The 27,126-nt window shown below is 49.0% G+C and overlaps 1 protein-coding gene across 7 annotated transcripts in view; it reads right to left on the reverse strand.

Annotated features, from left to right (window-relative positions):
* TRAPPC9 (trafficking protein particle complex 9) overlaps nucleotides 1-27,126 on the reverse strand; it is a 538,722-nt gene that overhangs the window by 374,269 nt on the left and 137,327 nt on the right. For all 7 annotated transcript variants that reach the window (XM_027598884.2, XM_027598890.2, XM_027598898.2 and 4 more), the window contains one exon: nucleotides 19,269-19,421. In XM_027598884.2, coding sequence (XP_027454685.2) covers nucleotides 19,269-19,421 — 153 coding nt within the window. The remainder of the gene's footprint in view (nucleotides 1-19,268; nucleotides 19,422-27,126) is intronic.

Here is a 27,126-nt window from a genome sequence, read left to right on the forward strand (position 1 = left end):
AAGAAAGTTGTTAATGAGCTATTAATGTTTGTTGATGATTAGAAGGACTCAAAAGAACAAGGAAGAGGAGACTATCAAAAATGAGCAGGCAATTTGAGAAAGAACAGGGCATGACCTCTAAAACTGAGAGACAGGACCACGTAACGCTCATCAAAGAACACATCCGAGAGTCAGGAACCACAGGCAACCAAGTGTGAAATCCACGCTACAGCAAGGCCTCCTCACAACACCCAAGGGGGACAACGGGCAGCAAGAGCCAATTTCCAGTAAGATCCCACCTTGGAGCCTGATGACAACGCTTCCCTTTGCTGGAAAGGGACACCATTTGAGTCCCTGGCCACACAGGAGACCAACTAGAGTGGACTTTAAAACCATGTAGCAGTTCTTTTGGCATCAGGATATTACAGAGTTGTGTCCCCTAAAGATGGTTAGTGGGTGAGACTGAAGCAGGGGACACTCAGCCCAAGATAAGAACGCTCGTGGCTGCTGGAGACAGAGCCCGGACATGTGCGTCCGCGAGTGCAGCCTTCTCTTCTCTGGACACCTTCGAGAGAAGTCAACACTTCCCAGCAGTCGGCCGCCTCTGCACGCCGCTGACGAATACGGGCAGCGCCCCTGGTCAGCACGCACAGACCCTGGCATGGACAACAGTGCCCTGCATGTACCTCTCCCCCAGACCGGAAGCACCTCGGGCAGCAACTGCACATCTTTCGTCTGCACTTGAACCGCCTATCACGGCACCTAGCATGAGGCATATGGAGGAAGATCTGCTGGGTGAGCACATGCACCTCATCATTTCCTCCGTTACTAAGTGATGGGAAAGGCCTCGCACCCTCAGACCACTGCCTGGCACACAGGGGGCCCAGGGCCAACCTCCAGGGCCATCAGTCAGATGGACGGGGATGCAAAGGCCCCCTAAAGCTGTGTGACATGGCAGCCCAAGCTACAAGCCTGCATCTAACAACATGAGAGGAACCAATGAATGATTTTGTGAATGAAGGACTTCATGAAGGAATAATCATCCAACAACAATTTTCTTTTTTTTTTTTTTTTAAAGATTTTATTTATTTGACAGAGAGAGACACAGCGAGAGAGGGAACACAAGCAGGGGGAGTGGGAGAGGGAGAAACAGGCTTCCCACTGAGCAGGGAGCCCGATGCGGGCCTCGATCCCAGGACCCTGGGATCATGACCTGAGCCGAAGGCAGACACTTAACAACTGAGCCACCCAGGCGCCCCCCCAAGGACAATTTTCAAAAAAAAAAAAAACACCAATAAATCACTTTTCTGTAGAAGAAGAACGCCCGAATGGATTGAAGAGTGGGGGTTCCTGGTCACCACGCTGGGCGAGGTGGGAAATAGGAAACCTTCTTGGCCAGGGACCTTGGGGACAACTGGACGGACTGTGGTAACCTGACCCCCACCCGAGAAGGCAGGAGTTGCCTGTCCCCCTCTCTCTCTTCTCCAAGCAGCTGTGGCACCATCCATGGCCCCCGTTTCCCCCGGCCCAGGCCTTCTCCCTGTGCGCACAGGGGAAGGTAGTCCCCAAAGGACCAAGCGATAAGAGGACCTGGATTCGAACTACAGGGTATTCCCTGTGTCTGTCCAGAAGCAGACTGCGGAAGGGGTCTGACACGGAATCAAAGCTGTGGGGCTGCCAACCCTTGCCTCCAGCCCTGGGCAAGACCGCCAGCATCACTCATCAACAGGTGATAAAAGGCTCTTCTCAGGTCTTACAGCTTGTACACCTTGTTTACACGTGTTATTCCATTTCTACTTTAAAACAAACCCAAACAAACAACCTTTCTCCAAGACAGCCACAGAAATAGCTCAATTAGCATGTGTTATCTTAGGATAAAAATCAGGAAGGAACAGCAGAGTACTGCCAGTTTGAGACTGGATGTAGTAGGCCTTTTCACGAGATGATAAAGGGAGAGCGGTGCTGTCCCAAGGCAAATCATGCCATGTGCTTGTTCTCCTAAGAAAACAAGAAATTTCAAAGTACAAACCTGAATGTTTTGTGCGCTCTTCACAGCAGTCCTCAAGCACTGAGCATCCCTACAAGACAGGGAATGTCCTTACCTCTTCATTCGTCAGCCAGCCAAATCACAGAAACTACATGTCTGACAGTTTCCACTTGGAACATTAATTTACGAAGCTATCAAAAAGTACACCCCTGCATCCCACAAAACCTTTCTTCCCCAACAAATTAGTGTTAATACCTGTGGGTAAAGTCTCTCAAAAACTAACTGTGCATGTGTTCCTCACTCATACACTCACACTGTTCAAAAATGTACCTTCCCGGGACCTGCTTTTGCTCTTTCTGCCATAGGGTTTTTACCCATGCGTGAAAAACTGTTCTCCCCCATCCCTCCACCCTCTTTTACCTCCTTCAGTCCTGCCCTTTCTTCTCAAACCTTACCTCCATCATCACTTCCAAAGCAAAGCCTTCCCTGACCCCTTAAACCGTGTCCTTCCCAATGATATGGGTCACCTTTCCTACCTAGCATTTAGCAAAGTTTGAAATTTTTCATTCATTTGCAAATTGCTGGATTCTCTCACTAGACTTGTGCTACAGTAGCCACCAGTAATGGGCCTTTAAAGTAATTAAAATCAAATAATAACTTCAGATCTTCAGATGTACCATCCACATCACAAAAGACCAAAGCCACATGTGGCACATGGCTACCCTGTCGGACAGCTCAGAACAGAATGCTGTCCCATCACAGAGGCGTTCCAGTTGGACCGTGCCGCACCAGACTCTGAGCTCCTTGAGGGTAGGGACTGGGTGTCAGTTTACTCCTGAGGACAATCCCCAGAACAGTACAGTCCATGGGATAAAATGGATACTCCACAAATACTTGTAAGGGGAAAACATGCACTATAACTGCTTACTTTACTCAACTATGCAGTGCTTCATAAAAACCAAGAAAAAGATCATGTCAGTCCTGTTACCTGATTAGAACGGAATATTAGTAGTTACTTCATACTTAAAACCAGGACATACTTCGAATATTCTATAATGTCCACTCCATTATTCAATATTTATGAGCATCTAATGTGTATCACAATACTACATACAAAAATTAGCTCATGGGCACCTGAGTGGCTTAGTCAGTTAAGCGTCCGACTCTTGATTTCGGCTCGGGTCATGATCTCAGGTTCATGAGATCGAGCCCTGTGTCAGGCTCTGTGCTCAGTTTGGAGTCGGCTTGAGATTCTCTCTCTCCCTCTCCTCCGGCTCCTCCCCCTGCTCGTGAGCATTCTCTAAAATGAATTAAATCTTTTTAAAAAATTAGCTCAAAAACTAGGTTAAAACAGGTGACTAAAATGGTTTTACTGGGGAATTCCACCAAACATTTAAAGAATTAATGCCAGTTCTTCTCAAACTCTCCCAAAAAACTGAAGCAAACACTTCCAAGCTCATTTTCCAAGGCCAGCCCTATTACCCAGATACCAAAGTCAGACAAAGACACTACCAGAAAAGTTCAGATCAATATCCCCACTGCATATAGATGCAAAAATCATCAATAAAACATTAGCAAACCAAATTCAACAGCACATTAAAAGGATTATACACCATGATCAAGTGGGATCTCTCCCTGGGATGCAAAGACAGTTCAACATACACAAGTCAATAAATGTGACATGTCATACTAACAGAATGAAGGATAACATTCATATCATCTCAGTAGATGCAGAAAAAGCATTTGCCAAATTCAAAATCTTTTCATGATAAAAACCCTCAAACTGAAAGTTGAAGGAATGTATCTCAACATAATGAAGGCCATATATGACAAACCCACAGGTATCATACTCAATGGTGAAAGCTGAAAGCTTCTCCTCTGAGATCAGGCACAAGACAAAAGTGCCCATTCTCACAATCTTACTCAACATAGTATCAGAAGTCCTAGCCAGAACCATCAGGCAAGATGAATAAAAAGCATCTGAATCAGAAAGGAAGAAGTAAATTGGCTTTATTTGCAAATGATCCGATCTTACAGAAAATCCTTAAAACTCAACCAAAAAAAAAAAAAAAGTTAAGTCTAATCAACAAATCCAGTAAAGATCCAAGATAGAATATTAGTATACTGAAGTCAGCTACTTTTCTATGCATTAACAGTAAGATATCTGAAAAATAAAGAAAATCCCATTCGCAATAGCATCAAAAATAATAAAATGCCTAGGGATAAATTTAACCAAGAAAGTGAAAGATCTAAACACTGAAAACCGTTAAGACCTCGATGAAAGAAACTGATGATACAAATAAATGGAGGTATCCCCTGTTCATGGATTGGAAGAACATTGTGAAAAATGTCCATACTAGCCTAAGCCATCTACAGATTCAATGCAATCCCTATTAAAATGCCAATGCATTTTTTACAGGAAAAGAACAAGCAATCCTAAAATGTTTATGTAGCCACAAATGACCAAATAGACAAAGCAATCCTGGGCGGGGGGGGGGGGGGGGTGGGGGACAAAATTAGAGGTATCACACTTCCTGATTTCCAACTATACTACAGACCTATAATCAAAACAATATGGCACCGGCATAAAAACAGACACACATACTAATGAAACAGAACAGAGAGCCCAGAAATAAACTACCACATATACTGTCAGCTAATATTTGACAGGAGAATAAAGAATACTCAATACAGTCTCATCAATAAGTGGTGTTGGGGAAAGTGGATAATCAACGTGCAGAAAAATGCAACTAGAGCCTTATCTGACACCATTCACACAAATTAACTCAAAAATAGATGAAGGCTTAAACACAGGAACTTCAACAATGAAACTCTAGAAGAAAACACAGGGGGAAACCACCTTAGCATTGGTCTTGGCAGCAATTTGTTCATAGGACACCAAAAGCACAAGCAACCAAAGCAAAAATCAACAAGCGGGACAAATTGAGCTTCTGCACAGCCAAAAAAACAATCAACAAAATGAAAAGGCAACTACAGAATGGGAGAAAATTTCTGCCAATTCTCTATTTGGCTAGGGGTTAGTATCAAAATATATGAAGAATGCATGCGACTCAGTAGCAAACCAACAACCTGAAAACGAGAAGAACTGAGTCTTTGAAGGAAGACCTACAAAAGGCAGCAGCTACCCGAAAAGGTGTTCCACATCCCTCATCATCAGGGAAATACAAATCAAACCACAACGAGCTATCGCCTCGCACGTCTTATGGCAGTCATCAAAAAAGAGGTACAGGTTGCCGAGGGTGTGAAGAAAAGGAAACCCCTGTGCACTGTTGGTGGGAATGTAAAATTGGTACAGCCACTGTGGAATATAGTACAGAGACACCTCAAAAATTTAGAACTACCTTATGATCCAGCAACCCCTCTTCTGAGTACATACCCTAAGGAAATGCAAATAGGATCTCAAGGAGGTATCTGACTCCCATGCTTATTGTTAACATTATAGCCAAAATACTAAAACCACTTAAATATCCATCTACAGAGGAATGGGATGAAGAAGATGTGGTATATCAACAATCCAACATTATTCCATAAGAAAGGAAATCTTGCCATTTGCAACAATATGGATGGACCTTAAGAGCATTATGCTAAGTGAAATAAGTCCAAGAAAGAAATACTGTATATTACTTATATGTGGAATCTAAAAGAGCCAAATTCATAAAAACAGAGACTGATGGTTATCAGGAGCTGAGAGGTGGGGAAATGGGGAAATGTCAGTTGAAGGGTACAAGCTTTCAGTTAGAAGATAAATACATTCTGGGGGATCTAGTGCACAGCACTGTGATTATATATAACATATTAAACTGTTGTATATCACACAAAGTTGCTACAAAAGTAGATCTTAAGTGTTCTCACCACATAGGAATGCAAGCTGGTGTAGCTGCTCTGGAAAACAGTATGGAGTTTCCTCAAAAAGTTAAAAATAGAGCTACCCTACAACCCAGCAATTGTACTCCTAAGGATTTACCCAAAGAATACAAAAATACTGAATCAAAGGATACATGCACCCCAATGTTCATAGCATTATCAACAATAGCCAAATTACAGAAAGAGTCCAAGTGTCCATCAACTGATGAATGCATCAAGATGTGGTATATGTACGATGGGATATTATTCAGCCATCAAAAAGAATGAAATCTTGTCATTTGCAATGACATGGATGGAACTAGAGGGTATTATGCTAAGCACAGTAAGTCAGTCAGAGGAAGACAAATACCATATGGTTTCACTCATATGTGGAATTTAAGAAACAAATGAGCAGATGGGTGGGGAACAGAGTGGTAAACCAAGAAACAGACTCTTAACAATACAGAACAGACTGATGGTTACCAGAGAGGGGGTGGGGGTGGGGGTGGGGGTGGGGGTGGGGGAAACAGGTGATGGGGATGAAGGAAGACACTTGTTGTGATGAGCCCTGTGTTATATGGAAGTGTTGAATCACTGTATTGTACACCTGAAACTAATTACACTGTATGTTAACTGGAATTTAAATGAAAACTTTAAAAATGTTCTCACCACAAACGAATTAATTATGGGTGTGATGGAGAGGTCAGCTAAAGCTATGGGTGGTCATCATTTTGGAGTGAATCAAATCAGGACCCTGCAGCTTACAGTATCATGTGTCAACTATATCTCAATAAAGCTGTAAAAAATTAAAGCCGGTTAACTGCACACCTTTCATATGCTTATTTATCACTCAGACATACAATTGTGTGACGTGTCTGTTAAAATATATTCTTCCGTTTTTACTGGGCAACATCATTAGTTATCGGGGAAAGGCAAATTAAAACCAGACTGAAATACCACCACACATGGACAAGAGCTAAAATTTAAAGATTTTATTTATTTGACACAGAGAGAAACACACACAGTGAGAGAGGGAACACAAGCAGGGGGAGTGAGAGAAGGAGAAGCAGGCTTCCCGCCGAGCAGGGAGCCCGACGCGGGACTCGATCCCAGCACCCCGGAATCACAACCTGAGCCGAAGGCAACCGCTTAACGACTGAGCCACCCAGGCGCCCCCAGAAGAGCTAAAATTTAAAAGACTGATCCAGAGCAGCAGAACTCTCACGCAGATGACGTGTGTGTCAATCCAAACAAGCACGCTGACAGTCTGGACGGTTATAAACCTGTAAATGCTAAACATACATATGATCTACGATCCAGCAAAACCACTCATAGGCTTATGTGGGTTCATGTCCACCAAATACCTGTGCCAGAAAAACTACAGCTATTCATAATGGCCAAAAGCTGGGAACAACTCAAACGCCATCATGAGTGGATAAATTGTGGCATTTTCACACAGTGGAATAGCATCCAGCAATAAAAAGGAACAAACACAACACGCAACAACATGTGGGAATCTCAGCCATAATGCTGAACAGGAAAACAAAACTTCTGACCTCCAGAACTTGAATAAATGTGTTGTTTAAAGCAAAAGCAAAAAAAAAGACACACAGGAGTGTATACTCTATTTATACTCTATTTCTTCCCTGAGTCGAGAACAGGCAAAACTAATGTCTGATGACAGAAGTCACAGTTACAGTCCTCTCTATGCAGAGTTCTCACCGGTGACAAAACTCGAGGAAACCGGAGAGGTGCAAGTTACCCCCTCCGGCGCTGGGCGCTGGCTGCAAGGATGACAGAGTATACAAATACAAATTCATCAGGGGCGCCTGGGCAGCTCAGTCGGTTAAGGGTCTGACTCCTGATGTCGGCCCAGGTCGTGGTCTCAGGGTTGTGAGATAGAGCCCCATGTCGGCTCTGTGCTCAGCACGGAGTCTGCTTGGGATTCTCTCTCCCTCACCTCCTCCCCAATGCCACACTCTCTCTCTCTCTAAAATAAATAAAATCTTAATAAAAATTTATCCAGCTGTATATGTAATACCTGTGCTCATTACTTCGTATAAGTCGTATTTCTATAAAAAGACTCAAATACCTTTTTAACAAAAATAAGGATCTGGGAATAAGTCTAGTAAAATACTTTAAGACCTTTATAGAGAAAATTGAAGTGTTATTGAAAGACACTCGAGATGATAAATAAGTGGACAATATTGATAGATATGAAGACTCCCATAAAAATGTCAATTTTTCCCCAAATTGATGTACAGGTCAACACAGACCCTTCAGCATTCTAACAGACTACTTTGAGGACTCTGACAAACTGAATCTAAAATATACATGGAAAATCAAAGGCCAGAAAATGTCTAAAAGCCTCAACGGTAGTCTAGAGAGGAGACCTGCCCCAGCAGGAAATGGATAATGAGCAGCAGCTGCGTCTGCCCAGAGTCTGGAACAACCGGCCTGAGACAAGGACAGAGTTTTCCAACCAGAGGGAAGACAGTCCCTATCAGTGGCTCCCCCACGTGGCTGCACACAAGAATCATCTGGCACACTTTAAAAACCCCGGGGGGCCCAGGTCACACCCCACGCCCATCGAGCCATCATGTCTGAGGGTGGGGCCCAGGAAGAGGTTTTAAAGATTTCCCCCCCACCACCACGATTCCAAAGTGCAGCCAAGTCAGAGAGCTATTGGCCGGCCCCCAAACAGTAAGACTGAGAGAGCACAGCAAGTTAGAGCGACACAAGTGATTTCCTGTTTCTGAAATACGAGCTCAGTGAGAGAGAAGAGGCTCGGCTGAGGGTAAACAGGCCACAAGAGCTGGACCACATAAGCCACACCAGGGCCTTGATCCAGAGTCAATGCCAAGCCCTGGGAAGTCATCCAACAGGACGACACAGTGAGGTTCTGCTCTAGGAAGGACAGAGAGCACAGTGAGCAGCTGGGAGACCAACCAGAACCCTAAAACGGTGGAAAGGGTTAAAGAGAAGGGCCGGCAATACTTAGGAGACAAACCTAACAAGACGTGGTGCGATCAACAGGCAGAGCTCACAGCAAACCAGCCTGCAGTGACCCATAAAAATCATCACTTTCTCTTTGGAAAAACAAAACCTCCTGAATCCCTTCTACTGAACACCTACCTAATTTGCTTGCCAGCAAATCCCCACCAGCTTGGCTGGAAAGGCAGTAATGAGAGCAGGGAGATCAATGGTCCTGAAGGCTTCAGCTCCACAGGGGCCGGCAAAGGATCACCTGTTGCTGATGAATGACAGCCAGCTGGGTTTTCATTCTATCCTGGTGGTTTAAAAAGTTATCTTCCCACCTGAATTTACATCAGACAACTGAGTCAACCTTCCCACCTGCAGTTAACAGTGGCCCGGGGATACAGGCACCTCTGCGGGTCACTAGACGGAGGTCTGGGGCAAGAACTCGGCTTCGGGGTGTTGTGAAGCTTTTTCTCACCCACAGATGTGCTCCTGAGAGCTCCAGGGAAGCCGGGCAAGCTGACCTTTCCCCAGGCTGAGCCACCAAGCTGTGAAGTTACCGTTGGGGAGTCAGAAGGCTGGCTGGCAATACGGGCTGAACACAACATCGGGCAGGCTGTTTGGCGCGTCGCTAATCTTGCCCTTCAGAAAGGAAGCAGATAACCCACTGAACACAAAACAAAAGCAGTGTGATCTGACAAATGGCCAACACAATGTGAAAATGACCGCAGGTCTGCATTACAACCCAGGAGGTGGATTTCTGAGTTCAGCTCGGAAATGTACAGAACTGAAAACAGCATTGCTCCCACCCTTAAGAAAAAAGCTGGATAACGGTGAGCGCTGTGAATTGTGCAAGACTGTTGAATCACGGATCTGTAAAACAAATAACGCAACATATTTTAAGAAAAAGAAAAAGAAGAAGATAGCAGGAGAGGAAGAATGAAGGGGAGTAAGTCAGAGGGGGAGACGAACCAGGAGAGATGATGGACTCTGAAAAACAAACTGAGGGTTCTAGAGGGGAGGAGGTGGGGGGATGGGTTAGCCTGGTGATGGGTATTAAAGAGGGCACGTTCTGCATGGAGCACTGGGTGTTATGAACAAACAATGAATCATGGAACACTACATCAAATACTAATGATGTAATGTATGGTGATTAACATAACAATAAAAATTTTTTGAAAAAAGCTGGATACAGGCTTCTGCTCACATTCCCATGGTTTTTGTGTAAAGAATCCATGGCTGAATTTAAATAAAAGAATGTTTTAGGTTTGCAAAAAAAAAAAAGAAAAGAAAAGAAAAAAGAACAAGCTGGGTAAACTGAAAACCAACTTTTCCCAAACTGATCAGATAACTAAAGTCACAGGGAAAACTAACCTGAAATCTCTGTTGAGAAGCAGGGCCCCCAGCATTTGCCCACGTGGGCCTCTGCTCGACACCACAGAAGCCAGTAAAAAGGTTCAGCTAGAAATGGCTCATGAATTGCTAAAGGCCTTGCATGGGCTCCAAGAGTGTAAAGCTCCTGGGGGCTGCTGTAGGATCCTGAAACCGTGCCTCCTTGGAGCTGTTTGGGAGGGGAATGCCAGCCGCGGCACTAGCCCCAGCCTCTCCCCTCTCCCTGCGAGACCAAAGCCCTAACCTGCAAGGCAAGGATCGGCAAAGACTGTGCCTGAGGGCGCTGATGGAAACCCAGGACCATCAGCCACCAGCCAAACCTCCACCCAGATTCACCTGCCCCCCTGGTTAAGAGCTTCACGGGACACGCGGTCACATACACGGACCAAGAGTGCAGAGAGGATGTCTGGCCTGGGTGGGATGGTTACTGAAGCCACGTGAACCCAGGAGAGAGTCTTGAGAAAGAGGGAACTCAGAAAATGCAGGAGGGCCTGGGGAGGAGCCCTGAGGAACTCTGTGCGCAAGGCTGAAGGGGACAAGGGCGACTCGGCAGAGGAAACGGAGAGCTCTAGGCACAGAGCGAGGAGCTGGAATTAAAAGACACCGACGATGCCAGCCCCGCCCGTAAGATGTGTACGCGAGGAAGACCAAACTGCAGACACGGTCGCAGCAGCTGGGGACCCGCGCCAGGAGAGAGACGCCACAGAGCTGCGAGCGCCAGACAAACACCATCTGAGGGGACAGCAGCACCACAGCTCAGGGGTCTGGCAACAGATCTGCGAGGACCAACAGGACATGCCCTCAACATGGTAAGCTCCTGCCGTCCTTGATACTCTCTAGCCTCAGAAAAAACCCACGATTCAATAAGATCCTTGGCCACCCTCATAAAATCTCATGTGTGTGAAAGCCTCGGGCATCTAGGAACTGCAAAGAGAAAAGAGATATGGCATCAAGATTCCACCACCTTTGATTTCTGGATAACTCAGAACGAGTCACTTCTCTTTATGAGACTGAGATTTCCAAGAATTCGTATTTCTTTTCAAAGAGAGCAGCAGACCCTGACAAAGACCTGGACCAGCGCCCCACTTTCAGGGCACAGTGCTGGGGTGAGGCACCAGCACAAGGGGATGTAGTATATATCCCACAGCAGCAGCTCTCGGCCCCGGGCCGCAATGGTAAGCCGAAGGACCCGTTATCACGAAACTGTGAAGAAGAAAAACATAATGAGATGCCAGATGGAAATATAGGGTTGGGGTTTTTTGGGTTTCTTAAGTGGGCTCCCATGGAGCCCAGCATAGGGCCCAACGCAGGGCTTGAACTCACAACCATGAGATCAAGACCTGAGCTGAGAACAAGTCTGAAGCTTAACGGACTGAGCCACCCAGGCGCCCTGGAAATGTGGTTTAATATAAGTCTGCAACTGTGGACAAAGAGCTGAACGTGTCCACCTTCCCGTAGGTAGAGCCTGTCTTAAGCATAATAAGCATGAGGCATTTCAGGCAAGAAAATAATGGATTTTTCCACAGGGAACAGCATAAATTCTAACAGGAGCTCACCAAACTGGCCAGCTACTAAACTCTGGGCCGCAAACATACATGAAGTCTTTCAGGGAAGGCTGCCCGGGGGAGAAAGTCTTTGGCGTCTCCTTCCTGCACGAAGCCCTCCTCCCCAGCCAACCAGGCTCTCCCCTGCTTAAGACCTCCAGGCCTCACCCTTGAGCTGTTACACCTGTCACCTACCACATCCAGAGGAATCCACCCACCCACCTTCTCAAAACAATCTCCATCACATCAACCTTCTGAAACGCTCTCTGTGGGTTTCCAGGACCTTCCAATAAAGCCCACGGTGCTTCTCCGGAGTTTCAGGCCTGCCCACCTGCCCCACCACCCTACCCAGACCCTCTCTCTCTCCGCCCAGTCTTCTATCCCATCACCTCCAACCCTACCCTCTGGGGTCCCTTCAGTGAGGCACCATTCAAGGGCCGTGCATCCAGAAGTCTGATCATCCAGCCGAGACAGCTCTCCCTTCCCTGACCGCAGGGTCAGGGACAATCAATGTGGCTTCACGACATGCCTGTCATCCCTCATTCAGTAAATATTTGCTGGGAATCTTCTCTGAGCCAGGCCCTGTGCTGGGTGCTGGAACGGTATGGAAGAAACTAATAGCACTCGAAGGTGCCAAAGTAACACCCAGGCCAGCAGAGGCCTTCAAAGAGGAAGTGACCAAAGCTGGGGCCAGCAGGTGGAGGCTGACAGGCATTGCAAGGGGAGGAAAAGGCAGCAACTCAACACAATATTTCAGGACAACCAAAGTATGAAACGCAAGGGGGCCCCAGCAAAAGTGAGGCCAGGAGGGCAGGGGGTCAGTTGGGACCAGATTATACAGGATGTTACACTACAAAGTCAGAAGCACATTTGTTTTCAAGAAAAAGCAAAAACAGAACAGAGGATGGATTCCAGAAGGCAGGGCCAGTGGCAAGAGACTTGGAGGTTCTTACAGTGGTTCCCAGGCAGAGGCGGAGGGACACAGGGACGTTTAGGAGAGAGCACACACACGACTCAGTGGGGAGTGGACGGAGCTTTAGCAGCAACAGAACAGTCCACTTCCGAGCGCTCAGCGCTCTCCTCTACAGAGGAAGCAAAGGAAGAGGCGCAGGTCTGGGTGAGCCGCAGCGTATCGGGGTCTGCATGGGTTGCACATGAGCTGCTTTGGGGACTGCCAGGTGACAATGTCAGGAAGCCAACTGAAAACAGAGCTGTGGCATTCAGGAGCAGAAATAAAGATTTTAAAGTCTCAGCACAGAGTTGGAATTGTAGGTTTGGGGAGCCGTTAAAATCATTTAGAACAATATGACATTTAAAAAAAGGGGGCTAAGGACCAACTGTTAGGAATGTCATTAGTTGGGATACAGACAAGAAGACAGAACCAGTGCGGTTGAGTGTGGCGGGAGGAAGGGGCACCCAGACCTCACGGAGGCTGATGAGTGGTGCCCTAACCCAGAGACAGGCCTGGCCTCAGCAGCCTGAGGACAGGGACAGGGAAGGAAAGGGAAAAGCAGTAGCTGGGGAGAAAGCCATGGTTGAGGAAAGGGTTTGTTCTCTGTTACCTAGATTTTAAGATCAATATTGAGCATATTTACTGAGGGACTGGTACAAAACTGCTCAGACCTCAGTGTGCAGAGGAATCCCCAGAGAACCCTGTCAGAAACACAGATCCCAGCCCAGGGCCCTCGGAGGTGGATTCAGAAGGGCTGGCAGGCCAAGGAAGCTCCATGTTATCAAGCAGCCTCTGGTGCATGCTGTCCGCGGACCATGACTTAAAAAACCAGTGGTCAAGTTGAAAGGTCCAAAGGGAGAGGATCCTGAACGCAAGTCAAAGAATTCACCTCTGATTGGAGAGAACTCCCCCTCCAGGATCAAACAGACGGAAATACAAACATACTCCAGATACGAGAAGGAAGCTGAGAACATCTCTGCCCAGTGGCCTCTGTGAAGAGGACTGGAGGATGGCCTGCTGGCAGGAGGCGACAAGACCCACGTTTGTCCGCAGCCTCTGAATGAGCGGGGTGGGGGGGGTCTATGAGGCAGAGAAGCACCCTCTCCCCACAGCATCAAAGTTCATGAGACAGTGAATTCTGCTCAGCAATGTCAGCTGGTTCCTTCTCAAGATGCAAAAGCAGTGGATAATCTAAAGGAAAGGATCTAGCCTCACCCTCTCCCACCCTCCACCCTGCGATGGGTAAGACGCCTCCCATGTACTAGTATCACATGCCCATTATGAAAATTGCCAAGTCTCCATGTGTCCACAGAACCACAGCATTCCACCCTCTACAGCCACCCCGAACATGAGCCTGGGATATCGTCCTGTCTGTTCCCTAAGGGAGCGAAGGGGCACAGAAGAGCAGGACAAACTCCCTGCGCTGAGCAGGGCCCCTGGCACTATTATGTTGAACAAATCATTCCGCCCGCTGGGACTCAGGCTCCTATGTGGCAAAGCCGGCTGGACGCGAGGCCGTCTCGTCTCGCCTGGGCTCTGCTGCTAAGCATCGCCGTGGCCCACAGTCAAACGGAAATGCCACATTCGGTTATCGCATCCGACAGAAATGGTCAGCAGAGAAAGCTCACGTTTCTCCTAAAAAATTGAGAGCCAAAAAAGTGTACAGAAAGAGAAAACCAAATTAACTGACTAAAAAGGAAACCCAAAGCAGGTGATGCTTTCATTCACTTTCCAGAAGCAGAAACCTGGAGGACGGTTTCCATCCAAAGCATCAACCCCAGTAAAATCAAAACACTAGCTCGTCAATCTCGCTAAAAGTTCATTATGCTCAAACATTCCCCCAGAAAAAGGCACGCACAGCATCCTGATGTGATCTTCAAGACAATGCCTGGATGAAAAACTTCATGGATAAATGTAATTTTTCAGTCTGGTACAATGAAAAAGCTATCATGCAAAAGCAGTGTCATGAAAACATTTCTAATGTTTTTCTTCTTTTAGAAACATTTTATGGTAAAACAGAACACTGACCAAGCTGCATAAAGTACGCTGTTGAATGAAGATCTACTGGAATCACTGCACAGCTCAAGCAATGGGGTTCTGCCAGCCCCTGGGAGCCTCCACTGGCCTCATCTCCATCACAACGCCCTCCCTCCCCTGGAGCTCGCCCTGCCCTGGCCTCACGGCACTCATTTCCATGCTTTGCTTTTTTTTTTTTTTTTTAAGATTTTATTTATTTGACAGAGAGAGGGAGAGACAGCACAAGTAGGCAGAGCAGCAGGGCGAGGAGCCCGATGCAGGACTCCATCCCAGGACCCTGAGATCATGACCTGAGCCGAAGGCAGATGCTTAACCAGCTGAGCCACCCAGGCGCCCTCTCATGCTGTTACTTTTATTCAAGGCCTGGACTACAAGGTTTTTACTTAATCTCTATTCTCTTACATCTATTACCTCCTTTCTTCCATGTGAGAATCCTAGTTCAAGACCAGATGCTAGAATCAGATTGTCACAAAATTAATTACTCACTTTATTCCACATCAATACATAGTTTCCGAATACCAATACCAATATTATCTCAGTCAAAAGAATTATTAAAAGCAGTTCAAAACTACTTTTGCAGAGAGTGGCATCGTCATCATAGAGGAGTAAGAGTTTTCTACCATCTTCCCCCAAAGCACACTGACTTAGACAATCACCCACAAACGAGAGAGCCTCTGTGGAGGTCCAGGAGTCCAGAAGAAGCTCTTCTCTCTTCCAGGAGAAAAGCCTGCATACCACAGAAGCAAAAAACTCCACAAGTGGACATGCTGAGGAGGGCCGTGCCACCCCTCCCACCCCACGGCACAGCTCAACGCCAAGAGCCTGGGGTTTCTCCCTCAGGGACTCGAGAGTGTGTGAGCCCGCCCCTCACTTCCTCAGCTGTGCAGGGTGGCTGCCAAGGAAGGTCCTTGCTCCCGTGCCCCATCCAGAACGCTGAGGTCCCAAAAATGTCCTTCGAGTCTTTTTATTAAATCCAGGACAAGATGACGAGTCAGTCACAGCTGACTCCAGGCAGGGCTACACACGGCCTCCCTGGTGTTAGGCCAATGTAGTCAGCCCACGGTGTAATGTCAGCTCTGCCGTGCAACACGGCGACTCAACACTTCCATCCACCAGCCGGTGCTGGTCCAGGTCAGCGCACTCTTTTGCTCCCCTTTGCCTACTTCACCCGGCCCCCCGGCCACCTCTGCTCAGGCAACCACCAGTGTGTTCTCTGTCTCTGAGAGTCTGGGGGAGTTTTTGTTTTCTTGTTTGTTTTGTTTCTTAAATTCTTGACTCCTTAGCCTAAACTACACATACAATGCATCATCCACTCACCAGACCCTGGAAGGTCTTTTGTGGGCCTTGGTGCCCACCTTTTCTCCTCTATAAGACTTGCCCTGGTTGTGGACATTAAGATTCTGTGCCTCAAATCCTACAATATGCTGTGGAAACAACCATCCTCAGTAAAGAGGGCATCTGGTTAGTAACCACCGTGTTCTATTTCACACGTGTGCTGTAGCTAACTGATGGGAAATTAGGCCAGTCTTATATTTACAAACCACTTAGTGATCATGATCCTAGCTCCCTTTGATCTGGTTTTATTTTAAAGGATAGAAGAAGGTATTCCCAGGCTATGAATCTCGGACTACAGTTTTGCTTTCAGCATGGAAAGGCAAAGGCAATACTCCAGAGCTCTGTAACAAAAGGCAGAAACACAGTAACCTAACAAAGCCTGTCTGCCTGAGCACATGAACTCACAGAGCCACCGCAAGGAAGAAGGGTACGGTTCCCCCTGCGGGCCTCCTGTCGTGCCTCTCAGGGAGAGCGCGCCACCACCTTTGGCAGGTAGCCAACGCAGCACCCCGTCCTTGGTCCTTGACTCCTCACAGCCAGGTAGCTTGGCTGGAAGTCTACTAGCCCAGACATGCCCCTGGGATGAGAGCTAATCAAGCACTCCCTGGACAGCTGTGAGGCACCATTTATTCTGCCAAACTCCCTTCCTGGGAAAAAGAAAAGTCAGAACCTCTGCCCGTAACCCTCTACTTGCAGAAAAACGTAGTCTGGTGGTATCAAGCGGTTTACAAACAGAAAAAAAATCCATCTTATCTAATATTCTTTAAGCCCTGGTATAATGTTAAATCCACTTGACATTTTCACAGTTTCTAATGTGTCCAACAGTAAATTTGCTTTTCTACCTTTGTTAATAATATACCCAACAAAATGTTAATCAAATATTATTATTATACAAGGAAGCTCGTTACGGTTAAACACTAGAGAGCACACAGGAGAGCAAATTTCATGACGAGTGTTATGGACTGTGTCCTCCCCGAATTCCTACGTTGAAGCCTTAACACCCAGGATGACGGTGCTCCAAGGTGGGGCCCTGAGAGGTAATGACGCTGAACGTGGAACCCGCTTACTAAGGAAAGGAGATGGGGAAGAGGCACTCACTCACTCATCCTGACCACAAATGTGCAAAGGCTCTTTCTCCGTTGTGGCCTAGATACTGTGAATACAGGCTGAATAGGACACATGGGGTCCTTGTTCCCCAAAACCTCTCATCTAGAGGATGGAGGCAGATGGACAGGAAAAACCAACATGACACTTCCAGGAAAAAGTGCAGTTAAGAACGCAGGTGCTTTGACAAGAATGACGAGGGATGGGGTGCTGGTCCAGCTGATGTGCTGGGGGCCGCCTCTCCACAGCAGAGACTTCCAAACTGCCGTCTGAACAGTGAGGTGTGGGTGTGCTGATTGTGGCAGAGAGCGATTCGGGTGAGGCCCTCAGGCAGGACAGCTGGGCACGCTCTGGGGACAAGGTGGCCAGTGTGGCCGGAGATGCCTCAGGGGCACAAGAGGGAAGAAGACAGTCCCCGTCACAGGAACAGGAAACCATGACTAAGCTTTGTCGCTCGAGTTCAATGGGACAGCATCATTCCTGAGCACCCACGTACGGCTGAGAGACTGGCTGGGAAACAGAGTCCCATTCCCAGAGAGAGACAGACATCTCATCCCTGGAGGTAAAACCCACTTCAAAACTGACAGGCCTCCGGGCCTCTGTACCAGTGGATTTCTTGCAAGGCCTGGGAAGCCCACGCTTTTTCTTCATCAAGGAAGCTTCCCAGTTCAGGCCCAAGTCACACATCAACTTTGGGAGCCCCTACAGGACCCCACCAGATAAAGTGAGCTACATCTCATCATGTCCCTGCGTCTCGGGGCGCTCTAATCCCGTACTTATTTGTCCGGCTGACCCCTGGGCCACAGAAGAGTTACAAGGACAGGCTCTGGAGTCAGGCTGCCTGGATTCATAACCCAGTTCTGCCACTTCCTAACTGTGTGACCTTTGAAAAATTACTCAACCTCTCTAGGCCTTAATGTCCTCATTTGTAAAGTGGAGACATTAATAGCACCTATTTCATACGGTTGCTGCGAGGATTAAGTGAGTTGATTCATGTAAACCTCTTAAATATTAGCTGCTATCATCATTATTGTCCTTCAGGAGACAGACCCTTCCTCGTTACTCATCCTGTGGTCCAAGAGCCCAGTCCAGTGCTTGTTTCATAATACGAGACAGTTAAATGTCATGTCATATGCCACGGAGGATGAGTGATGGGGGAACATAACATAACTAACATTTGTTGAACCTTCACCAGGCTGCAGGTGGAGTGCAAATCCTCACAACAACCCTAGAGATGCTCATCATCATTTCATAAACTAGGAGACGAAGAGAAGTCAAAGTCGCTCACCCAAACTTACGTAGTTAGTTAGTTCTAACGACAGAATCTGCTGACTGCCTCAAACCATACCCTTCAACTCAATGCTTGTGGCCCCCCAAATTCCTGTGTTGAAGCCCAAACCCCAAACGTGCCTGTATGTGAAGACAGGGCCTATCAGGAGGTGATAAAGGTTAAGTGAGGTCATAAGGGAGGGGCCCTAATCCAACAGGGTTGTTGTCCTCATAGGAACATGCCAGCACCCTGGTCTCAGACTTTAGCCTTCGGAACTGCAGGAAATCAGTTTCTGTCAAGTGGACACAGTCTGTGGATCTTGTTATGACAGCCTGAACTAACTAATACACCCCACAGTGCCTCCAAATGAACGTATGAATGCATACACCCATTCGTAATCTGACACAATTAATCCAGTAAATCTTACTCCTAATCAGCTAGTCCTAATGCTACAACGAGTATAAATGCCCATTTTCTCCAGACGCCACCTCCTTGCAGAAACCACCAGTCTCTGGAGAACTTCATCACCATAGCTAATTAGATCACAGCAGTTATACTTGAAAAAATGCAGTAATTCCACCAATTTAAGATGACCTCCTGGCAAATGAGCACAAAATAGTAAAAAGCGTGAATTAAGAAATGATTTAACAAGGAAGCACCTTTACTGCTTTCAGATCTATAGAGGAACCCAGTGGGCGAACTAAGTGCCCAGGAGAAGCCTCAGTCAGCTCGAGCTAATGGATGGCAAGCAAGTAACGATGAGCAAGCAGCAGGCACCAAAGAGCCATGACCTGCTGATTAAGACCGGGGGGAAGGGGGGCTTACCGTCACTGAGGTCTTGGAGGAGGTTCTCCTGGCACGAGAAATCCAACTTCACCTTGATGTTGACCACGAAAGTGGCCACCTTCCCCGGCTGCAGAGGAAACTGGGCAAGGGTTTCTTCCAGGTTCCAGCTCAAGAAGTCGCCGTACAGTTTTTCTACAATGACAATGACAGTGGTGATAAGGACGGCGGAACTGAGGCAGTATGTGACTTACCAATCCCCCTGGAAAAATCCTGATGCAGCCCCAAAAGCAAAGGAAAAGGCAAACCATTTAAAATGTGATAGATCAAAGTACCAAGAAAATCCCAGACTCGTGGGTATTGCAAGGCAATGACCCGTGCCCGTGTGCAAGGCACGGGGTGCCAGAGCATCCCCGCTCCTACTGCTCAGCTTCCTCTCGCCAACAAAATCAATGCATCCTTTGCTCTTATAAATGGAATCGGACCTAAACAGAATTTCTGCACAACAAGGACTGTCTAGGTCATGTCACCTTCAGGAGAAACAGATCCACGTCAAGTGGGAGAAGCACAGTGAGTAGGAGAGACCCTCTTCAGGAAACAAGGATTCAAAATCAACAGCCCAAGACTGGGTGCTGCGCCCGGGACCTGCGGAGCCTGCAGAGGGGGCTTCTGTACTGTCCAGCAAATCCACCTCCTTCTCGGAGAGATCCTGCGTGTCAGAGCCAGATGGCCTTGGGTCTGATGCCTTTTCGTCTCTAAGTGGAGCAGACGGAGGGTAATGATGCCTTTAAGCCAAGGTGTCTCCGTGTAGAAATGGGGTGACAACTCCCACGCCACAGGACAGCAGTGTCTGTGAAGTGCCGTAACAACTAAAGGCGCTAATGCACTGAGGGGGAGGAAGGGAGACGGGAAGGAGGCAGGGCGGGGAGGCCCCACTTGTGCTGTTCGGAAGCAGCTGTGTCACCTTCATGGCTCCCACACCTGCCAGACAAGCCCTGCTTCAGGCCTGAAATCAAGGCCTAACGTCAAGTGCTGCCTCAGCATCTCGTGGAACCAGGAGAGCCTGGACCGGCCTCACCACGAGTCCAGCCCCCACCCTGCATCCATGAATGCTCCTGTTCCCCCAGCACCCTCCCCACCCCACCCCAAACAATGCTCCTCCCAGGAGCAGTCCCTGCTGACCCCCCACGGGCGGGTTTCAGTTCCCAGCCAGCCATGGACTGATTCAAGCAAGTCAATGACAGCCTCCCACAGGAACCAGGGGCACCCACCCCCTTGTGACTACAGAGCCTGCCTCCCGCAGCCCCTGGCTTCCCTCTGTTCCTGAGGGTCACCCCCACGTGGCCCTGTGTGCCCGTGGTGTCCTCCTCCCCCGGGCTCTACGCGTGACGAGTAAACTGCTGTCATCGCTGTCAAGAGGCCGAGGGTCACGTGCTGGGCCATCCCCATCACCCTAAGGCGAGACCCTCTGCTTGCCAACCAGGGGATAGGAGAGCATTCAAACAGGCCCCTCCTTCCACCAAGAAGGCCCTGCTGTGGTTCCCCGCTCAGGGCCCAGCTCCCTGGCTCTGCTACTTCCCCTCCTCCCGCAGACCCGTCAGTCCCCAACTTGCTACTGCTTCCATCTCTGGCTTACTTACCTTTCTGGGAACCAGTGCTCGGTGCTAAATGTCCTCTGTCAGAATAAGGCAGCCAAGGCTTCGAGAGATTAAGTCACTTGTCCCTGGTCAAAAACCAGAGCATGCCAACGGTTCCGGGGCCACTGTACTCATCCACTTCCCACAAGGAGACAGCTCAAGGCAGAGGCAAACATGAAGTCCTGCTCTCGGGACCCCCACAGAAGAATCCAGTGGAAGATGGAGTGCTTGACCCCGGCCCATACTGAAGAACACAGGTCGACCCATGCTGTGAACACGGTCCACACAGTGTCCGTGGTCCAGGCACAGTCCCTCCAGAACCAGCTGCTGCGCTCTGGCCATAGCACACCTCCCAGACCACACTTATTCTCCGTGGCCCCTCGGAGACGGGTGCGAACAAGCAGGAACAGATGGGGCAGTGTCAACGCAAGGTGCTTAGAAGCCATGCCATGTCCCTCTGTTGACTCAGATACTCACTGCACACCTCGAATAGGCCAGACCCTTTCCACAAGCAGATGATCTCACTCGATCACCACCACAACCCAGCAGACTAGTGGCTCTCATCCCCACAGGAAACCAAGAAGGTGAAGGTACTCGATCAAGGTCATTTAGCTAGTAAGTACAAGACGTGGCATACAACAGGCGCTCAGTAAGTACCAGCTACACCACAGCATCCCCAATCCCACTAGTTCACAGGTAAGCAGAGGCTCCGTAAATGCACGTTACCACATTAATTCAGAATGACCGAGGGAAAGATGGGTAGTGGGGAAAGGGATGATGATCTTGGGACCTGCGGGCTCCTGGGACATAAGACTGACGACCACATGGGGCAGAGTCACCACAGACAGGGACAGTGGGGGACCTGCCCGCAGCCAAAGATGCAACGCCCTTGGAGAGACTGCTATTGAGACACGGCTGGGAAGGTGGGGAGAAGCCAGGCAGGTTAAAAAGATGGAGTAGGAGGGGCGCCTGGGGGCGCAGTCGGTTAAGCATCGACTCTTGGTTTCAGCTCAGGGCATGATCTCAGGGTCGTGGGATTGAGACCCGCCTCGGGTTCTGCACTCAGCGTGGAGTCTGCTTTTTCCTCTCCCTCTGCCCTCCCCCTCTCTGTACATGCACTCGCTCGCTCTCGCTCTCTCTAAAATAAATCAATAAATAAAATCTTTAAAAAGAGGGAGAGAGACAGGAAGTGGGAACCTGTTTGAGTGACCCTGGACCTGCCCCATACGTGCCGGCATAGCCACTGCAGGGATGCCGGCGCTGGCCCTGCCTTCACCTTCCTACCATCTTCTGCACAGACTCCGTGGGCGCTGAGCATTCTTCCACCTGTGAGCACGAGCGGCAGCCTCCTCTGGAAAACACTGATTCAGCGTCACAAGCTGACCTGACCTGTGGCCTGAGCGGGAGCCCCGGAAGTCACACTGCCCGCCGCCTGTGTTCCCGGGCTGCACCAGCCCGACTCCACAACGGAAGCAAGCGCCTTGGCTCCCAAACAAGTGAAAGGACCAAAATCCTCTCAAGAACCCAGTAATTCACAGTCTATAAATACACGTTAACCTACTTACTCTGTTCTTTACCTCCGTTTTCCACTCCAGTGCATTCTTTCGGAACGGAAGGGGGTACGAGATGCCAGGCTGTGGGACACCAGGGAGAACATCACTTGGGCCCTCCCTGCTGGAAGGCCAGGCCCCAAAGCCCCCGGGGTACTGAAGCACATGCTAACTTCTTTAACCAGCCTAGCCGTCCTCTCTAGCAGGACTAGCCAACTTCGGTATAAAGTGCCGACACCGGGTAGGACCCTGAGGCCCTGTAAAGGCCCCTCCCAAAGACTCCAGCAGGCCTATGTTTCAGACACAGGTTTCTCCCGCGTGGGCAGGAACCAGGTTAGGGCTCTGGGGTGCATTCCCACTGAACCAGAGGATGGGCCCCGACAGCACTGAAGTGTCTGGAGCCATCTGGCCTCACCCTCTGAGCCCCAGTTACCCATCAACACACACTGCTTCCCCGCCGAGATCTCCCAGCCCACTTTCCTACATGGTGGATTCTGACTCATCCTTCACAACCCAACCCTGAAGCTTCTTTGCTGTGATGCCTTTCCCATCCCACGTGGCTCTTCTGGGCTCTGAAGTGCCCACCTCTGTTAGAACATCACAGCCTGTGTCAAGCAGCTCACTCTTCCACCAACTGCAAGACAGGGGCCAGACCTTGCCTTTGAAGCTCACCACTTCCTGGAGAGGCAGGGCACCATGCTGGTTAAGAATGCCCGGTTTAGGAGAAAACTGCCTGGGTTCGACTCCTAGCTCTAGTTGGGCATCCCTAGATAAGTCACCAAACTTCCACGCGCCTCAGTGTGCTCATCTATAAAATGGGTTGTCACGGAGAAGAAAGGAGCTAATGAAAGTAAAACAATCAGAACAAGGTCTGGCCCCCAACTCATGTTAGCGATTCCTGCTGAACAAGCCTAGCTCCCCTCCACGGGGCTGCACTCGGAGCAGGTAAGTCGCGTGGAGGCTCCAGGCCTGTACTTGGCACTCAGGAAGCGTGCAGCAGTGCTGGCTGCCATCAGCGTCCTTCCCACTCAACGAGGAACAGTGCTGGCCACGTGGGGGGCACTCAGGAAGCGTTCAACGTGGAACAGACGCATGTATTCCAAGACGTTTCAGATTTAGACTTAGAACAGATGGGGAAAAAGTGACATGAAAAAAGCAGATTACCAGATTGAATGTACACTAGGATTTCACTGCATAAAAATGTTCACATGGAAAAAAAATATAGGTATAGCATACCAATAAGTTAATGTTGGTCCTCTCTGAGTAGTGGGATCACAGGTAATTTCAAATTGCTTCCATTTTTGAATTTTCTACAATGAGGTAATATACACACTTTCATAAACATAATACACATGCACACACGCTAACCTCTCAGTGTGGTGTCTAAATCTGCCCCAGCCCCCTGCCACCCCAGTGTAACATGGGGAGAAGCCCCGTGAACCTGGCCTGCGAGCCCACAGACAGGACTGAGCGTGCTGAGCACCGACGCCCCCCCAGGAGAGTGAGGTGGGGTTCTAAGCCAATGCAGCTGCTTTTTCCGGTGCCCTCTAACAGGGCCCAACAATAATGTGGATTGATGACAAGGACAGCAATCACTTGGGGCACGTGTGTCCCTGAGCCCCCAGACTCAATCCACCAGCTGGATCAACTTCTCCGAAGCAGCGGATTAGCTCTGCTGCACTGTGCAAACCGCACAGGTGCCCAGGAAGAACAGACCAGGCTTAGGAGAAGCTGGTCCAAGTTACTAAGGGAAGGTCTGTCTCTGCTTTCCACTCCCCATGCTGACGGGCTCTGTGGGGCAGCAAGGGGGAGGTCCAGGGAACAAGACAGATTCCTCCCCTGGAGTTCTTTATAAAAACAGTAATTGATACAACCATCTATTAAGTACTATCTTCTAACTTCAGACTGCAGCTATATTATTCTCATGTTATAAAAGAGGCAACTAAAGCTCAGAGAGTTTAAACAACTTACCCCTAGTCAAACAGCTAGAGGTAAAAGAACCAAGGTCAGGGCCAGGACCGGCAAACAGCAGGCTCTTTGCACTAAATGTTCTGCCTCTCGCTGCTCATCTGGAACATTAACCTACCCAGCTTCCCAACCAGACTGCAGAGTACTTACAATGAAAACATCACTAAGGTGATGGGATAGAGGACCTTGAAAAGACATGGCAGGAAATCAAAAGTAATAGCCAAATGGTGAGCTTTGGGATCAAACAGGAATCTGACACCGCCCCTGACAGCTCTCCTCCGTCGTCCCAGGACGCCTCGTCAGTGGGTGGAGACAACTGTCGAGTTGGCACCAAGATACAATAGGCATGGCGGCCTCGGCACAGTGGCCTGGCACACAAAGGCGGCCTGGGGAAACCACAGAGCGCCATGCTGTTCGCCTTGCCCCTTCCATTCACCCAGTGAGCACTCACCGCACAGCCACTGAATGTCCCCAGGGCAGGCACACTGCTCCGTTCTGGGGAAAAGAGGTAAATAAGAAAGGCTCCCTGTGGGGCACCTGGGTGGCTCAGTCAGTGAGGCATCTGCTTTCGGCTCAGGTCATGATCTCAGGGTCCTGGGATCGAGCCCCGAATCAGGCTCCCTGCTCAGCTGGTAGTCTGCTTCTCCCTGTCCCCCTCCCCCTGCTTGTTCTCTGTCTCTCACTCTCTCTCAAGTAAGTAAATAAAATCTTTAAAAAAAAAAAGAAGAGAGAAGAAGTGCTCCCTGCCTATAAAACTACACATGCCTGGGTGGAAGATCTCTGATTTTAGGAAGGAATAAGGATGGAGGGCAGAGGATAAGCCCCCCAAAAGCTCAGACCAGGTGACAGACAATGTTCTTCCTTTTTTTTTTTTTTAAAGATTGCATTTATTTATTTGACAGAGAGAGAGACAGCAAGAGAGGGAGCACAAGCAGGGGGAGCAGGAGAGGGAGAAGCAGGCTTCCTGCTGAGCAGGGAGCCCGATGCGGGGCTCAATCCCAGGACCCTGGGATCATGACCTGAGCCGAAGGCAGATGCTTAACGACTGAGCCACCCAGGTGCCCCTCAGTCTGAAAATTTCTTACAAGTTTATAATGCCATCACATACAGAACAGGTTCAAAACTGCTGAGCTAATGCACTACCCAAATTGGGGCAGCATATAACTAAGATAGGACTCGCTGTGCTAGGATCTGGAACTAGGAAGTGCACCTACTGAGGCCCCAGAGTTGTAGAAAAGAACGAATGCTCTCGGCCATCAGTCCAGTGTAGCAGGAATTCATCACCAGGGGAAGGGGGCAGAAACGAAACTAAAACCTATAATTACAGCACTATTCTTGGCTGTTTGGAGGACTTTCCATTTCTCAAAAGTGTTGCAACTGAGAGATCAACTGTGCTCAAATGAGCTATGAGATGTCCTCGGGGCTCCCCGCAGCCCTGGCTGCAGAGCACGAAAGCCTGGATGTGTCACAGATGTCCAGAGGCAGCAGGTTGTAAGGGAGATGCAGAATTAGAGACACCATCACCTGGGATCTCAGCTGGGCTGTGGCGGGCACCCACAGACACATCCCCGAAGGAGGGCAGGGCAGGAAACAAACATCTGGTGCGAGCTAGGGGCCGTCACCCACACAGCAACCACGGGGCGGCTGACGTGTGTGGAGCACTTCCACGAGGCAGGCACCGTGTGAGGATCTTCACGTGCACCGTGTCATTGAATCCACATCCGGCGACCGTCCCCTCTCAGCCAGCTGCCCAGGGCCACACAGGAGCGGGGGGAGCCAGGAGTCCACCTACCCCAAGATGTTGCCTGGTCTAACCCTGACAACAAGCCTGTGAAGGAGCCAGTGCAGAGCCCAGTGCAAGGCTCGATCTCACGACCCCGAGATCACGACCTGAGCCGAAATTAAGAGTTGGGTGCTCAACCGACCGAGCCACCCGGGCACCCCTCTTCCTCATTTCAACTGTTTGCATCAGCATTCCTGGACGTCTGCACCTCCTGGGGAAGCCCAAGCCCCACAGAGGTGGACATCAGAGCACATGCTGGCAGACTGGAACAGCACAGGCCCCAAACAACAAAGGTTCCCATACTGGGGCGCCTGGGGGGCTCATTCGGTTAAGTGTCTGCCTTTGGCTCAGGTCATGATCTCAGGGTCCTGGGATTGAGCCCGGGTCGGGCTCCCTGCTCAGCGGGGAGCCTGCTTCTCCTTCTTCCTCTGCTCCTCCCCCACCGCCGTTCGTGCTCTCCCTGTCTCTCAAATAAATAAAATCTTAAAAAAAAAAAAAAAGTTCCCACACGGCAGGGCCAGACACCCTAACTTCCTCTGTCCTCTCCGTCCTGCTTGCTTACTTCTCACCCATGCTCCCAGTGAGCTGAACATATCAGGTGTTACAGTAGTGATTAAAAGACATTCCACTTGGTCTTCCAATGAACAGGGTTTGTAAACTTCTCCATCGTGACCCCACAACTGTGCAAAACGCCAGCTGTTCGAGAAGGCCACTGCAGTCATGTACACCAGGGACACAGAGCTGGATGAGTTCTACACATTCATGAATCCCAACGTCTTCCTAGGAGTGCAGCAGTCGATCCACTCACTGTGGCTACTCACAGGTGGCAGAAATCATACGAGATGTGCAGTCCGAACTTAATCCCATTCCGAGAACATGCCTGACTCCCCGCACTGAATCGTGAGCTCCTTCAGGACAGGATTCATGGATTATTCATGGGCCTGGCATGATGAGTGTATAGA

This window comes from Zalophus californianus, chromosome 4 (assembly GCF_009762305.2).
Source record: "Zalophus californianus isolate mZalCal1 chromosome 4, mZalCal1.pri.v2, whole genome shotgun sequence".
Taxonomy (NCBI): domain Eukaryota; kingdom Metazoa; phylum Chordata; class Mammalia; order Carnivora; family Otariidae; genus Zalophus; species Zalophus californianus.